The sequence below is a fragment of the Canis aureus genome, chromosome 11 (assembly GCF_053574225.1).
Source record: "Canis aureus isolate CA01 chromosome 11, VMU_Caureus_v.1.0, whole genome shotgun sequence".
NCBI classification, from domain to species: Eukaryota; Metazoa; Chordata; class Mammalia; order Carnivora; family Canidae; genus Canis; species Canis aureus.
Window position 1 is genome coordinate 2,649,296 of NC_135621.1, and position 15,754 is coordinate 2,665,049.

Sequence of the window (15,754 nt, forward strand, 5' to 3'; positions counted from 1 at the left end):
AAGATACAAGTCAAAAAAATTTTTAGAGATTTTATTTATTCTTGAGAGACAGAGAGGGAGACACGGGTGGAGGGAGAAGAAGGCTCTCTGTGGAGAACCAGCTGCGGGACTCGATCCCAGGACCCCGGATCATGCCCTGGGCCAAAGGCAGATGCTCAACCGCTGAGCCACCCAGGGGGCCCAAAGTTAAATTTTTTTTAAAAGCCTTTCAATTTATGAATCATGTCAGTTTTTTTTTAAGATTTTATTTATTTATTCATGAGAGACAGAGATAGAGGCAGAGACATAGGCAGAGGGAGAAGCAGGCTCCCTGTAGGGAGCCCAATGCAGGACTCAAACCCAGGACCCCGGGATCACAACCTGAGCCAAAAGCTCAGCCAATGAGCCACCCAGGTGCCCCCACCTACGACCTTTAAAAACACTTTTATTTAGGTAATCTCTACACCCCATGGCGGGCTCAAACTCACAACCCCAAGATCAAGAGTTGCATACTCTTCTGACTGAGCCAGTCCCACAAATGCTACTCTTGAAATGTGGCTTTACTGGCCCAAAGTGCTGTGGTTCACTGGGTGTGGCAACACCACTGTCTGCCCAACAGCCACCTTCCCCTCTTCCCTACATACAGAATCCCAGAGCATTCCTGGTGGCAGTGTGCCGGATAAGACGTAAGAGGAAGTCAGCTGGGGACTGGAGTGTCAACAGAAGAAAGCCCTCATTGCCTCCTTCCTTTTTGGTTGGGTCACTGTTGAAAGGATGTGATGCCTGGAGCAGCAGCCGCCTTCTTTCGGGCCTTGAGGTGACTAACATAAGGAGGAAAAGCTAACATGATTAAGGAATACATATTTTATAAATTAGGGTCATGGGGCATATACATACAATGAAATATTATTCAGCATTAAAAAAAAAAAAAAAAAAGGAAAACTTGCCATTTGCAACAATTTGGATGGACCTCCAGGGCATTATGCCAAATAAAATAAGTCAGACAGGGTAGCCCCGGTGGCACAGCGGTTTAGCGCCACCTGCAGCCCAGGGTGTGATTCTGGAGACCCGGGATCGAGTCCCACATCAAGCTCCCTGCATGGAGCCTGCTTCTCCCTCTGCCTGTGCCTCTGCCTCTCTCTCTCTGTGTCTCTCATGAATAAATAAATAAAATCTTAAAAAAAAAAAGGAGAGACCACTGCATTTGGAGGTCTTTCCTGTTAAAAAAAGAAAGTCAGACAGAGAAAAGACAAATACCGTATTACCTCACCTGAATGTAAAAATACACAAAAAATAAAACACTGAGCTCACAGATTCAGAGAACAGAATCGTTGTTTGGGGGATCCAGCTCTGAGGGTGGGGAAATGGGTGAAAAGGGTGAAAAGGAACCAACTTCCAGTTATAAAATGACTAAGTCCTGGAGATGTAATATACGTGTACATGGTGACTAGAGTTAATAATATTGTATTGCATATTTGAAAGTTGCTAAGAGAGATCTTATAAGTTTTCATCATAAGAAAACAATTCTTTTCTGTGTGATTATCTCACAATATATATAAATAGAGAATCATTATGTTATGCACCTAAAACTCATGTTACATGTCAATTATACCTCAACAGAAAGAGCTAAAAATCTAGGCTCAGGCAATAGAGTGAATATACACACACAACTGAACATAAGAGAGGGTCGGAGGATAAAGGGGAGCTAAGAGTGCAGCTGAGGGGCCTTATGTCATCTCTGCAAACCTGTGTCTACCTAACACTGCCTACCCACTCTATCCCCTAAAAGTCTTTACCTTTATTTAAACAAAGCTCGCTCTGGCCTCCTCTGAAACCTGGCTCACCTGCCAAGAGACCTCACTCATCTGGGAGGTGGGGTCCACATTCTCCTTGCACCCCAAAGCTGCTTCCCCATTGTTATTCTCATAAAAAATCTCAGCTCCTGGGACACCTGGGTGGCTCAGCAGTTGAGTGTCTGCCTTTGGCTCCCGGCGTGATCCTGGGGTCCTGGGATCGAGTCCCGCGACGGGCTCCCGGTGGGGAGCCTGCTTCTCCCTCTGCCTGTGTCTCTCATGAAGAAATAAATAAATAAATAAATAAATAAATAAATAAATAAATAAATAAAATCTCAGCTCCTTTCGAGTTGATACACCGTCTCTACCGTCTCTGTCATTCACTAACCACACACCCACTCCATACTTATCGAAGGGCACGGCCCCCTGAATACTGCTGTCACCCCGTGTCTCCAACGTATGCCACAGGCTCTTGGGTAATCACCATCAGAGTTCCTCCTTGTGGCGGACAACGTAGGTTTCCTCCCCAGTGTCCTTCTACTCCTTCCCGTTTGGATGGGCTCCAGTCCACCTCCAAAGGCAGACAAACCCCAACTGGCCTGTGGGGCAGGGTAATGCCATCCTCCTTGTCATGGGGGCGGGCAAACCCCTGCCGTTGCCACACAGGGCATGCTGTTTCCCTAGTCATGGTGATGAATTCCAGGCTTGATGGCAGCATTTTTCTAAGTCCCTCGAGTCAGAGTGAAGTTCAGGAACCGATTCCAATGGTGAAGGAGGGCTCCCTCTGGTGTGTGTGGCTCTGTCAGGACAGCAGGAGACTCCTGATCTCAGGGTCATGAGTTCAAGCCCCATGTTGGGTATAAAGCTTACTTTAAAAAGAATACAAATAAATACTTCCAAATTAAAAAAGAAAAGCTCACTCTTTTCCTCTTGTGGTATAAGGATGTGATGCCTGCACAGCCAAGCCAGATATGACTCCAGGAGGGAATTCAAGTAAGAAGCTAACAAATGGAGGACAGTGGCCAGAAAAGTAGAAAATCCTTTTGTGATGTCATGAAATTCTGGATCAAAATGAACTTGAAACCCACCCTACCTCTTGATTTTTCAGTTACATAAGCCAATAAATCCTCTTTATTGGTTACCCAGGTTTAGTCAGATTTTTGCTACTTGCTATCGAAAAAGCCCTAAAGAACATTCTCCTCAGATCCAATAACCTTCACGTCTCTACCCTTTCAACCATTCACACCCTATTCCTGTCTTCCTCTATAGTCTTTGGAATTTTAATCTCAAATGCACTATTTCCTTCAACAGCTGTGAGATCTCCAAGCATCTTACTTCTCAACCTCATTGAGACCCAAGACTGTTAGTGACTTTTTATATTCTCTCAATCTAATAGGTCACTTTTCTTTCTTTCTTTCTTTTTCTTTCTTCTTTCTTTCTTTCTTTCTTTCTTTCTTTCTTTCTTTCTTTCTTCTTTCTTTCTTTCTTCTTTCTTCTTTCTTTTTGAAGAAAGCTCTACACTTTTTTTTTTTTTAGCTCTACACCTTTTTAAAGAAAGCTCTACACCCAATGTGGGACTTGAACTCATGACCCTAAGATCACAGGTTGCACACTCTATCCTCTGACACAGCCACACGTCCTAATGGGTCACTTCTGTACTTACTCCTCTATTTGGCCTAGACCACAAACCCTCTTTTACTCAGACTCCCAACTTCCTCACTTTCATGTTCATCCATCATCCCTACTCCACAAAACTCCATTGTCTAGATCCATTACCATTCCAGCTGCCTCTTTGCTCTAGCTCCATCGTCCAAGCAGCAGAATACTGTCGGAAGGAGGAAATCACTACCTGGCATCGTTACATGAGCTCCCACTGCAACCACCCTTTAAGCTGCTCAGCAAATTCACGTAGGGAGCACAGAGTAGGCACTCAGTACATCTCAATTGAGTATTGATTGGCTCCCCAGTAAGCTGTCTCCCACTTTCCACAGTACCTGTTTCAAACCTTCACTACCTTCTCAAGCCACCTCCTCCTATATCCTCTTTTAGCAAATCAATCACCTCATATTCTAATGCAAGGTAAGAATACCTGGGAACTCTCTCAATCTCCTGAATCCCCAATCTATCTCATCAACTTACTAGTATCAGCGTCTATCCTTGATTCTTCCCTTTTATCCAAATATCCATTCATTCTACAGATATTTGCCCAGTATATGCCAGGCACCGTACCCTACTTGGCCCTAGAAAGTGCGTGTTGGAAGGGAGGGAGAGCAGAGATCTAAAAGACAGTAGCAATAACCTGAGAAAAGGGACCAGGACATCTTTAAAGATCTGCGAGCTAGTAGATATGGCTGGTATAGAGGTGTAACTGGTACAAGGAAGCAGTGTTTGAAACTGCTGGGTTTTGTGAACCAACTAAAGATTTAGTCTTTACCAAAATACATGGAAGGATTTTAGGTAGGGAGATGACATGATCAAATACACATTCTGAAAAGATCATTCCTTTTATTAAAGCTGTAGTTAGGGTCGCCTGGGTGGCTCAGTGGTTGAGCATCTGCCTTCAACTCCGGGCATGATCCTGGGGTCTGGAATCGAGTTCTGCATCGGGTTCCCTGCTTGGAGCCTGCTTCTTCCTCTGCCTATGTCTCTGCCTCTCTCTCTGTCTCTCATGAATAAAATAAAATATATATTTTTTTATTTATTAAAAATTTTTTTTATTATTATTTATTTATGATAGGCACACAGTGAGAGAGAGAGGCAGAGACACAGGCAGAGGGACAAGCAGGCTCCATGCACCGGGAGCCCGACGTGGGATTCGATCCTGGGTCTCCAGGATCGCGCCCTAGGCCAAAGGCAGGCGCTAAACCACTGCGCCACCCAGGGATCCCAAAATATATATATTTTTAAAGCTGTAATTAACTTAGTTTGTTCTCTGTCCCTTCCATAGCTAAAAATATTTAAAAAAGATTCCCAGGCCCTAACACAGACCCAGAGTCAGAATCTTTGTGGGCAGAGTCTGCAAGTTTGTCTGTTTACAAAGTTCTCAGGAGATTCTGAAGAACAGCTAAATCTGGGAACCGCTAGTTTAGAGCATTAAAAAAATGAAACTAGGGGCATCTGGGTAGCTCAGTCGGTTGAGTGTGTGCCTTTGGCTCAGGTCATGATCCCAGGGTCCTGGGATCAAGCCCCACATTGGGCTCCCTGCTTCTTTCTCCCTCTTCCACTTACCCCTGCTTGTGTGCTCTATCAAATAATAAAAATTAAAAAATGAAACTAGCAAAGGTGTCTGACTCTTGATCTTGGCTCGAGTCTTTTTTTTTTTTTGTCTCGGGTCTTGAGCTTAAGCCCTGAGCTGGGCTCTGCCCTAGGCATGAAGCCTACTTAAAAAAATAAAAAATAGGGATCCCTAGGTGGCGCAGCGGTTTGGCTCCTGCCTTTGGCCCCAGGGCGCGATCCTGGAGACCCGGATCGAATCCCACATCGAATCCCACATCGAATCCCACATCGGGCTCCCACATCGGGCTCCCACATCGGGCTCCCACATCGGGCTCCCGGTGCATGGAGCCTGCTTCTCCCTCTGCCTGTGTCTCTGCCTCTCTCTCCCACTGTGTGCCTATCATAAATTAAAAAAATAATAATAAAATTTAAAAAAATAAAAAATAAACACAAAACAAGGACTTTAGAGTTAGATTCACTTTTTATTTTTTAGATTTACATTTGAACCTTGACTCTGCTCCCATACTCTAGATCACACTGGCAAAAGAAGCAGAGACTCGGGATCCCTGGGTGGCGCAGCGGTTTGGCGCCTGCCTTTGGCCCAGGGCGCGATCCTGGAGACCCGGGATCGAATCCCACGTCGGGCTCCCGGTGCATGGAGCCTGCTTCTCCCTCTGCCTGTGTCTCTGCCTCTCTCTCTCTCTCTCTCTGTGACTATCATAAATAAAAAAAAAAAAAAAAAAAGAAAGAAGCAGCAGAGACTCTGGGAGTCTCAGTTTCCCGTTCCTTAAAGACGGAGCCATGCCTGACCTTCTTTATGGGGTGCTTGGGTGGCTCAGTCGATTAAGTGTTAGGTCATGCTGTCAGGGTCCCAAGTTGGGCTCCCAGATTAGAAGACAAGAATAATGCAAAAATGAGGGGTTTGCCAGTCTGTTTGCCAAGAGTCTTCATGTTTTCTCTGGGGCGCGGGGCGCGGCGGGACCCTTCTCTTCAGCTCCCCCTCGGCTGCTCCTCGGAGGTAATCCAGCCTAAGCGGAAAGGGCTTGGTGAAGGCCTCCGCGGAGAGCGGCTGACCTCCTCCTCCACCTCCTGTTAGGCTGTAGGCAACCGTCCCTACTCTTCCGAGCGGCTTGCACACCCCCACCGCCCGCCCCCTCCTCTGACCCTCGGCCTGTCAGCCGCGAGCCCCGCGAGCCCCCGCAGCCCCAGCCCCAGCCCCGGAGGGCTGCGGGGCGTCTCGGGAAGGAGATGACCAGCGCGGACGGAGGCGTGAGGCCCGAGGCGCTGGGCGGCGCAGCCCCGCCGTTCCAGGCAGAGCCGAGGCCCCGCGCCGCGGGATGGAGAAACTTGCACCGTGGGAGGAGCCGGGGCAGGTGGCCAAGGCCTAATCCCAAATCTTAACATTTACTTCAACTACCAGCAGCTCATTACCGAAAAAAAAGAAAAAAGAAAAGAAAGGGGAATTCGGTGGAGTTGCTGTTCCAAGTCACACGGCCCCTCGGCGGCGCCCGCTCCCCCGCCCCCCGGGAGCCCCCGCTCAGCGTCGCAGATGCCCGGGCCCGCGCGGCTCTGGCGCCGGGGGGGGGGGGGTGGGGCTGTAGAGCGGTCACCGCCGCTCAGCTCCGGGAGGCGGAGGGCGCCCAAACGGCCTGAGTCACCGCCGCCGCCACCTGCCGGAAGCCGCCGCTCGGGCGAGGTCTCCCAGCTGCCAGCGGCCTTCCCGTGAGGCCGCGGGCGCGCGAGGACTACGACTCCCGGCATGCTCCGAGGCCGCTGGCGTTAACCCTTCGGGGCCCGCGGCCTCCCAGCCCCGCCTCCGCCCTCACCTGGACCCCGCAGGGTGAGTTTTGGGGAGCTGGGGAGGGACTCTTTCCTTTATTTAAGCTTGATTTGAGGTGTGGGTGCGTGCGTGTGCATGTGCGTGTGTGTGAGTGAGATGAGTTCTGGGAGGCTGGAACGATTCCGATTTTTCTAAAATGGGACAGTGTTCAGTAATGAGATTCAGACGCATTTTTGCAAGTGAGAGACGAATCATCAAATCTCTGAACCCCAGGGTCTAAGTGGAATCATTACTCTTCCTCAGAATGCTGCCTAAATCTTTTCCTTTCTTATCCCAAGAACAAAAGTAGCCGCAACCCCTCCCCTCTCCCCGCCACCTCCGATTTAGACCCTACCCGGTGCCCCCAGCAAGGTTTGGAACCTGGCGCCAGGGCCAGGGTTGTTACCATTCTCTGCTTGGTGGGTAAGTACCTTTGGAACCCATAGGACCTCCCACATCCTTTTGGATTAGAGATTATAGGATTTAGGCTCCTGGCCTCCCAGGGCCTGCCCTTCCTCTCAGGTGCACCACAGAGTCCCTGCAGGCTCCGCAGGCTCCCTACCTTCCTTTGACTTGATGGACCATGGGGCCTGTGGAAAAGGGTTCCTTCCTTGGTGTGTGGGTGGTGGGTGTTAAACCTGATCCTTGTTCCCACCCTTACCCTTAAAACCATATTGGGAACAGGAGATCATGGGGTGTGTGTGTGTGTGTGTGATCACACTCCTTTATGTTACTGTTCTTTATCTATACTGGCACAATTCCAGTTCTGGGCTGGGAGACGGTGGCAGTGACTGTAAGATTTGGGGATTAAAGGCTGTGGGGTCAACTGCCCCTGCTCCTCAACTATAGTCAGAGGGGAGTAGAAGAGCTGCTTGGTTTTTTCATCTTAAACTGCTCCTGGACCCCACTTTTTTTTTTTTTTTTTAAGATTTTATTTTCAAGTAGTCTGCACACCCAGTGTGGGGCCCAAATCCACAATTCCAAGATGAGGAGTCACATGCCCTACTGACTGAGCCAGCCAGGTGCCCCTCCCAGACCCCACTGTAACAATCCCAGTTCACAAGGGCCCCCTCCCTGCCTCAGCCTTTAAGGGTCTAAAGCTGCTAAAACAAAAGGGCTACTCTGTGTGTGTGGGAGGGGGGTTGAGGCCTGGAATGCCTGGGTCCCCTTCTTTGCTTCACCCCTGTGTCAGTGTCTGTCACTGGCAAGCATCCTATCCTTACCCCGGAGGTTAACTCCCTCATTCTGGGCAGTCTCTGGCTTCCTTCCCCTGCCCCCAAAGGGGCCATTGTTCTGGCTAGCATTTGGGGCTTAGTGAACAGAAGAGAGAAGACCTTGGGGCAGGAGTCCTGAACCATAGGAGTCCAGGGCAGGCCGGCATATCTCTCCTCTATCTCACCCTCCTCACCGCCAACTGGCTCCCTGCCCCTGCCCCCGCCCCTTGACATCCCAGACTCCCTGGCTATTTAAACAGAGATGGGTGCCCCCATCGGCACACTGTCCTTTGGCCACCGGACATCATGCCTCCCAAGAAGGATGTTCCTATGAAGAAACCAGCGGGACCCTCTATTTCCAAGCCTGCTGCCAAACCAGCAGCAGGGGCCCCTCCTGCCAAGCCCAAGGCTGAGCCAGCTCCAGCTGTCCCTCCAGCTCCTCAGAAAACCCAGGAGCCCCCCATCGATCTCTCCAAAGTGGTGGTGAGTCTTGGGAGACTGAGGAAGAATTTGTAAGGGATGGTACAGGGTGGGAAACAGCCGAGGTGGTTAGGGGTATCTAAAAGATAGGGACTCGGTGAGCACTGCACGGATACTGGAGATCCCTCTTGGTCCCCTATTTGGAAGCATCCAGGCTTATGACTGCTGTTCTTTTTTATTCTCTCCCTCTAACCTATACTATATGTGTGGGTACATACACACATTCTCACTGACCCCTCTGCTGGCGGCAGGGACCTGGGAGATGGGGAACATCTGGGTTCTGAGGACAGTTTCAAGGTGAAGAGAGGGAGCTGGTGCCTGTGCCTGGCTGACTGTTCGGTTCTAAAAGCCACAACTCTGAACCCCAGGAGGGAAGGCTGAGGAGGACAGACTTGTTAGACAATCACAGCTGGGGGCCAGGGGTAAATTTAGCCTTTGTTCAGCCCCCAGTTATGTGAGGGATGCAGAGCTCAGGGCACTGGAGGGAGGGGAACAGGTGGCATGGGATTAACCCTGTTCCCAGGAAACCCTCCCCCCCATAATTCCTCCTCTTGGGATTCTCCCAAGGTCCAGAGCTGGGAATGGGACTGAGGTGGCTGGGCTCCCAGCCTGGTCTCTTTGGGCCCCTCCCCAGAAGTGGCTGCCAGTTGGTTGGGAGGAGTGCTGGAGAGAGATTCAGTGAGCCCTGTCATCTCTCCTCACCTGCTCTTTTCTTCCACAGATCGAGTTTAACAAGGACCAGCTGGAGGGTGAGGAGAAGCTGGTCCCTTAAGCCGCACCGTCTAGCCCCAAGCCCCTGGTCAGATCCTCTTTCTGTTCCCCTAGCCCAACCTTGGATAGCGCCACCGTCTAGTCCCAACCTTGGAACCTTCCTCCTAGTGCTCTGTGTCCTCCGTTCTGCCTAGCTCTAGCTCGGAGTTTCTGAACCTCCTTTCTGTCAGGGGTGGAGTGGGGGGGCGGTGATGGGAACCCCTGGTCTCAACACTGACCTCTCCTTGTACTTCAGAGTTCAAGGAGGCCTTTGAGCTGTTTGATCGAGTAGGGGACGGCAAGATCCTGTATGGTCAGTGTGGGGATGTGATGAGGGCTCTGGGCCAGAACCCCACCAACGCCGAGGTGCTCAGGATCCTGGGGAACCCCAAGAGTGATGGTGAGGGGGATGCCTGGAGCAATGCGGTTTTTCAGTGTGGTGGTGGAACCGAGGAATGGTGGCAAGGTGACAAAGGATGCTGGGGTGGCTCTTGGGACTTCAAACACTGTCAGACACCTTTAAAAAAACATCCTGAACGTTGAACGGGATGAAAAGCTTCGTGGTAGGGATGGAGCTGGGCCCAAGGTGACACTACAGTGACCCCTCCCTCCCGTTTCCAACCTCCAGAGCTGAAGTCCCGGCGTGTGGACTTCGAGACTTTCCTGCCCATGCTCCAAGCAGTCTCCAAGAACCGGGACCAAGGGACATACGAGGACTACCTGGAGGGGCTTCGAGTGTTTGACAAAGAGGGGAACGGCAAAGTCATGGGCGCGGAGCTCAGACACGTGCTCACCACCCTGGGTGAGGCAGGGACGGAACTGGGGCGGGCGGGGAGCAGGGGCCAGACCAGTAGGCACGGAGGCAGGGCCGGGAAGCATTACCGCCCTACAGGCCATGGGCAGGGGCTAAGGAGGTCGGAGCCCTGGGGCAGAACCCGAAGGTAAGGGGAGGGGGTGCAGTTGCCTCCCACAGGACAGAGGAGAGGGGTGAGGTGGAAAGCCTGACTTTTTGCTGTGGGAGAGAGGCCTGCGCTCTGTGACCTGGGGCCCCCGCCCCCTTTCCCTCCGTGGAGGCGTTCACCAGGCGCGCGGGCAGGTGCAGTGGGAGGGAGAGGCAGGGCACACTGAGGGGCCCTTACCAGGATTCCTTTGGGCTTCGGCTCGGCGCCAAGCTTGGGGGGGGGGGGGGCACCGCCCGGAAGAGGAAGGGCGGGGGGGGGGCAGGGACTGATCTGTTCTGTCGGGCTCAGGAGAGAGGATGACTGAGGAGGAGGTGGAGACCGTCCTGGCCGGACATGAGGACAGCAACGGCTGCATCAACTATGAAGGTGAGGGGCCGCGGGAGCGGCGGGAGCGGCGGGAGCGGCGGGGCCGGGGCTCGCGGTCCGGGTGGGGGGGACGGACCCGGATTATCTGAACCCGGAGCCGGGCCTGCTTCTGAACCCTCCCGCCTCGTCTCCGCAGCCTTCCTGAAGCACATCCTCAGCGTCTGAGCTCCTACAGGTAGGGCCGTCCCGCTGCGCTCGAGGCAGCTTCCGTCCCTCCCCTCGGCGGGGCCACGGAGCCGGGAAGGCGAGCCCACGGCGCCGCGCGAGCGACCGCCCTCGGCAGCTTGCCTCGTTTCCACAGGCGCGGTGGGGCCGGACTCGGCGCCCCTCCCCGGCGATGGAAGCACGTTCCTGCCACTAGGAGGTCCCCTGTTGTTTCAAAATAAAGAGACGGCTCCTCCCTAGGCGTCCGACTGCTGCTTTCTTGGTGGGGGGGGAGACGGGGGGCGGCCTCTCCTCTCCAGGATCGCCGACCCTCCGATTCCTCGCGCCTGGCTCCACCCGCCGCCGCAGCTCGGCCCCCCGCAGGGAGCGCGGCGCCAGAGGGAGGAGCGGAGGCCCCGCCCACCTCATTACTAACGTAGCGCCCTCATCTGCATAAGGCCGGGCCGCCGTTTCTATTGGCTGGGCCGGCGCTGTGACGTCACGGGGACGCACGAGGACTAGGGCAGGGCCGGGCGCCGGAGCCATTGCTGCAGGAGAGGGTCCCGCAGAGGCGCGCCGTCGCGATGGTGGGGCCCGGGCCCGGGACGCGGAGCGTGGCTCGGGGCGAGGCGGGAGGCCGGGGCGGGGCTTTGCGGAGCGAACCCGAGGGACTGGCAGGTCGGGGGCGGGGTTGGAGAGTTCGGGGGTCTTGTCCTGGCGGGAAGCGAGTCCCCAGCACGGAGCAGGACTTAGTGGTTCAGTTGGCGGGACGGGGATGGACGCTTGGGGGCTGCAGTTGAGATGCTGACGGCCCCCCTCTTCCCTGAGCAGTGTGATTTCACCGAGGACCAGACCGCCGGTACGTAAGCCCCGACCCGCTGAGGTCGCGTCTCGGGAGAGGGGCCCCCGCCTCCAGCACTACCCCCACCAGGCCGGCCCTCTCTTCCCCCCGGGACCTACTTCCTGCCGTCTCCTCTCCCTCCTCGGCATCCTCCATTTTCTCTTCTCACTCTTTCTTCCTCCCTCCCCTTCCACTCTAGATCCGAGCCCCAAGCCCCGGGTGAGTGTTAGGCGGTGTGGGCATGAGACAACGTGGTCACCTAACGCCTGCGGTGTGTGCGGGGCGGGGAGGGTGTATTAAGTTGCCTGCGCTCCTCCGTCCCTTAATCAGCTTCTGCCTCTTTCCTCCTCCTGTGATAACAACACCCCCAGCTCCCCCCCCCCCCCCCCCCCCGCCCAGTCCGGGATTGTGAAGAGTGTAGAAAGCAGTGACCTGGAATTCTGTGAAAATGGGGACGGGATTTTGCTGAGGATATTTCATAGCAGTGCCCTCTAGAAGTCTGTACCGGAGAGGTGGGAAGTGGCAGGCAGGGATGACCCCGGTCCCCGGCTGCTGCTCCCTCTTCCTTATAAGGACAGGACCCAGACAGGGCGGTGGCGAATTCCTGCCCTGAGTGTAGTGAGGAGGCTGGGCGGGCTTGCTGTCGGCAGAGGGGCGTGTAAGTGGCTGTTACCCTTCAGCCCTGGGGAGGGGGAGGCCGTGTCGTTATGTGGAACGCCTGAGCAGGGACGCAGGGACGCTAGATCCCTCTCAGCGGGCCTGGGCGTACAGTGGTACAAACACCTGGTCTCCTCAGCATGATCAAGAGTTGACTGGGCAAAGGGGGTTTGGGAGGCAGGGTTTGGGTCAACCCCCGCATGCTCAGTGCTGATCGTGTCTGAATCTTCAGAGTTCAAGGAGGCCTTTCAGCTGTTCGATCGAACAGGGGATGGCAAGATCCTGTACAGCCAGTGTGGGGACGTGATGAGGGCCCTGGGCCAGAACCCCACCAACGCCGAGGTGCTCAAGGTCCTGGGGAACCCCAAGAGCGATGGTGAGGGTCCTCAGGAACTATTCCTCAGTGTGGTAATGGGCCTACAGTTCTTTAGCTAAGAGCTTCCCTTTATCTTCATGGGCCCAGACCTCAAGCAGGTCTGTCTCAACTAGCAAATCCCACAGATTACTCCTGCTTTCAGTGGGAGCCCCCTGCCCCCGTGGGAGCCCTGTAGTCTCCTCAGTCCTGAGGACCCGGGTGACTTTCCTTCCCCCTCCTTTATGGCAGAGATGAATGTGAAGGTGCTGGACTTTGAACACTTCCTGCCCATGCTGCAGACTGTGGCCAAGAACAAGGACCAGGGCACCTATGAGGACTACGTCGAAGGCCTTCGGGTGTTTGACAAGGAAGGGAATGGCACCGTCATGGGTGCTGAAATCCGGCACGTTCTTGTCACGCTGGGTAAGGCTCTGCCCTTGCTCCTTTGAGCTGAGGTGCCACCTGACACACACTTGCCACCCAGATCCCAGAATGCTTTTCTTTCCTTCTGCAGGTGAGAAGATGACGGAGGAAGAAGTAGAGATGCTGGTGGCGGGGCATGAGGACAGCAATGGTTGTATCAACTATGAAGGTGAGGGACTTGGGGCTCTCGTGGAGGAAGCGGTTGTACAGGCAGCTCTTGCCCAAGTGTTTGGGGCTCCGGAGGCAAAGGGCAGGGCCTGGCCCAGCCCGGGAGCGGGAGGCCATGGGGGTATATGACAGGAAAGAAAAGGGTAATGTGTGAAGGGTGGGGAAGGAACGGGAAGTAAAATAAAGGGAATGTCTGTTCCCCCACCACCTGAACCCTTCACCCCATGTCTGTGTCTTGTCTTCACCATGAGTGTTTCTTCCTTCCTGCAGCGTTTGTGAGGCATATCCTGTCGGGGTGACCGGCCCATGGGGCGGGTACGGCTCCTCCCAGCCTCCCTTCTCTAGTCGCCCTCCCCAGTGTTTTTCTCCCCAACCTCTGCTCTCTAGTCCCTGCCCCTCCCCTACTACCATCTGACTTCCTCCTAGCATGTTTCTGCATGGAGCTGACTGGGCAGGGGAGGGGTTCCTCAAAGAGGAAGACAGCCTGGGGATGTGGTACCTCCTCTCCTAGAATGGGCTCTGAGGTTTTGCTTCTAGGGTCCAGGTGCCGGTGTCTGGGAACTTGCACCAGCCGGTCCCCATCTTGCTTCAGGGTGATCCTTTGGCCCTGGGGCCCAGGTGGTTGGCATGGGGGGGGGGGGTGTCGCCTGCCCCATTGTGCTGCTGTAGCAGAATAGTCATTTCTTCTTCCTTCTGCTGGGCAGCTTGGAGGTACCCTAACCCAAATCTCTGTCTTCTCCTGCCAATGGCTGACAATAGCTGTAGGTGTAGTTGAGAACTTTTCTGCCTCCTGCTGTGTTCTTGCTGCTCAGGGTAGGGTGGGGGGCTAACAGCTGGTGGGAGGGGAGCTGGGGGCCGAGAGAACTGGGCAGACTCAAGGTGGCTCCTCTGCAAAGCCAAGGTTGGTTTCTGCGGGCACATACCCATGCTACCTTTGTGGTCCTGTGGTCTCCTGGCCCCTGGTGGACCCCTCCCCTTGGCCCTACTCCCTGGCTCACCCCTCTCTCCGATCCACAGAGCTCGTCCGTATGGTGCTGAATGGCTGAGGACGTTCCTGGTGTGCCCGAGCCCCGTGCCTTCCCCCGTGTGAGACTGCATGTAGCCCCGAAGGCGTCCTAGGTCCTCTTGTCACAGCACCTTTGCCAGCTTGTCTCTCTTGGATATTTGCTGTCAGCAGTCACCAAATAAACTTGCTCTGTGCCCTAAGTACGGTTCTGCCTTCCTTCCTGAGCAGGGTGAAGGGGAGGAAAGATCATCCATGGTCAATAGACCAGGGGTCAAAAAAGCTGGGGAAGGGCTTGGGGGATCCATCTTTGTGTCATTTAAAAAGTACTGGCCCCATTCACTGATGTTCCAGAGGCTACCGCTTGGGGGAATTAAGGAAGCCATAAATCCCTGTAGGACCAAAGGCTGGCCATCCTCGGTCTGCCTCCTTTCAGGAAGTCCGCCTAGCCCTCCCATCTGGTTAAACCCAGCCGTCCCTCTCCCAAGCACTGATGGCCTTTTGTGGGGGAAGCCCAGGGAGTGTTTAATGGAGCTAAAGCCAGGCCATATTAGCACTGCCTGAGCCTGTCACCTCGGTAGGGCTAGTGGCCAGTAATAACAGAAGTATGTGACCTGCCTGCCTTCTTCCTGCCTAATAAGGGAAGGAATGAAGCCATTACTTCTGAAAGGATAAATATACAAAATCTCCAGGTTGGGAGGATGTCCTTCCAAGTCTCAAACAGCTATTTTTAGGGCAGGTGAGAGCCTCTGCCCAGCTCCCAAAACAGTGCACAGTCCTGACAGCTGTGCTGCCTTGAGCCTGTTGTGGAGAGAGGCCTAGTGCCTGCGTGTCTATGGGCCGTCCAGTGCCTCTCCAGCCCAGGCGAATGCCCCTGGAAAGGCTGCCCCCAGACCCAACCCCCTGCCTGGCAGCCACAGGTCAGAGAACACAGAAGGCATTCACAAGATGGAACTGAAAGCAAATTAATTTATAAAAAAAAAAAAAAAAAAAGAAAAAAAAAGAAAAGAGAAAGGAAAAGAAAAAAAGGAAAGAAAAAAAATTTACAGAAAACTTTTGAACAGAAGAAAGGTGCCGAGACGCAAAGGAAGAGAAACACGGGGACGTGAGCGACAAAGGCCCGGTGGCAGGGACCAGGCAAACTAGTGGAGAGCCCGCCTGGGGTCCTGTCCACCTTCACATCAAGGATGAAGAAGGGAAAGATGGGAGGCCGTGGAATCCGGGGGGCAGAGCCAAGCTGCAAGCTGGGGTAGGCACTACCCTAGGTTGGGCACCCCTCCTCCACTGTCTCCAAATCCCAGGGAACCCCAAGCTACCAGTCAAGGTTCTGATGGTCTCGGTGGAAAAGGGAAGAGGTTAGAGGGGTGACCCACCAAGTCAGAAGAAGGAGGTGCTTAAGTGCTTTTTGAAAAATGCAGGTTTTTACAGCTCCACAGCTCCCCATCCTCTCTAGCTCCCCTTTCCATGTCCTCTAGGCGCCCAGTGACAGGGCCCAGGGAAGAGGAACGGTGCTCTTCCTTCCTCTATTACCTACCACAGGAATCCCCAAAATATGTTTCCCCACCAAATACACATACGCTGACA

General features: G+C 53.8%; 2 protein-coding genes and 1 long non-coding RNA gene across 8 annotated transcripts; 2 read left to right on the forward strand and 1 right to left on the reverse strand.

Moving 5' to 3' along the window:
• Positions 1 to 15: 15 nt before the first annotated feature.
• On the reverse strand, positions 16 to 3,162 carry LOC144323207 (uncharacterized). The gene is made up of 2 exons (XR_013388670.1): positions 1,824 to 3,162; positions 16 to 800 (listed from the first exon to the last, which is right to left on the reverse strand). It is a non-coding gene; the product is annotated as an uncharacterized LOC144323207 (long non-coding RNA).
• A 3,508-nt stretch (positions 3,163 to 6,670) lies between these two features.
• MYL6B (myosin light chain 6B) lies at positions 6,671 to 11,582 on the forward strand. Of its 3 annotated transcripts, none has more exons than XM_077913368.1 (8): positions 6,671 to 6,828; positions 8,282 to 8,504; positions 9,223 to 9,250; positions 9,508 to 9,651; positions 9,880 to 10,053; positions 10,502 to 10,579; positions 10,716 to 10,754; positions 11,555 to 11,582. In XM_077913368.1, the coding sequence occupies exons 2-7, from the start codon at positions 8,328 to 8,330 to the stop codon at positions 10,742 to 10,744; spliced, it is 630 nt and encodes a 209-aa protein (XP_077769494.1). In that variant the 5' UTR covers positions 6,671 to 6,828; positions 8,282 to 8,327; the 3' UTR covers positions 10,745 to 10,754; positions 11,555 to 11,582. The 3 variants fall into 3 exon arrangements, with proteins under 3 accessions (XP_077769494.1, XP_077769492.1, XP_077769493.1); XM_077913366.1 differs by lacking the exon at positions 11,555 to 11,582 and adding an exon at positions 10,881 to 10,983; XM_077913367.1 differs by lacking the exons at positions 6,671 to 6,828; positions 11,555 to 11,582 and adding exons at positions 7,028 to 7,230; positions 10,881 to 10,983.
• MYL6 (myosin light chain 6) lies at positions 11,179 to 14,373 on the forward strand. 4 transcript variants are annotated; one of them, XM_077913370.1, is made up of 8 exons: positions 11,293 to 11,310; positions 11,555 to 11,582; positions 11,764 to 11,835; positions 12,454 to 12,597; positions 12,826 to 12,999; positions 13,091 to 13,168; positions 13,438 to 13,482; positions 14,185 to 14,373. In XM_077913370.1, the coding sequence occupies exons 1-7, from the start codon at positions 11,308 to 11,310 to the stop codon at positions 13,464 to 13,466; spliced, it is 528 nt and encodes a 175-aa protein (XP_077769496.1). In that variant the 5' UTR covers positions 11,293 to 11,307; the 3' UTR covers positions 13,467 to 13,482; positions 14,185 to 14,373. The 4 variants fall into 4 exon arrangements, with proteins under 4 accessions (XP_077769498.1, XP_077769497.1, XP_077769496.1 ...); XM_077913372.1 differs by lacking the exon at positions 11,764 to 11,835 and having other exon boundaries at positions 11,179 to 11,310; XM_077913369.1 differs by lacking the exon at positions 13,438 to 13,482.
• Positions 14,374 to 15,754: the final 1,381 nt, after the last annotated feature.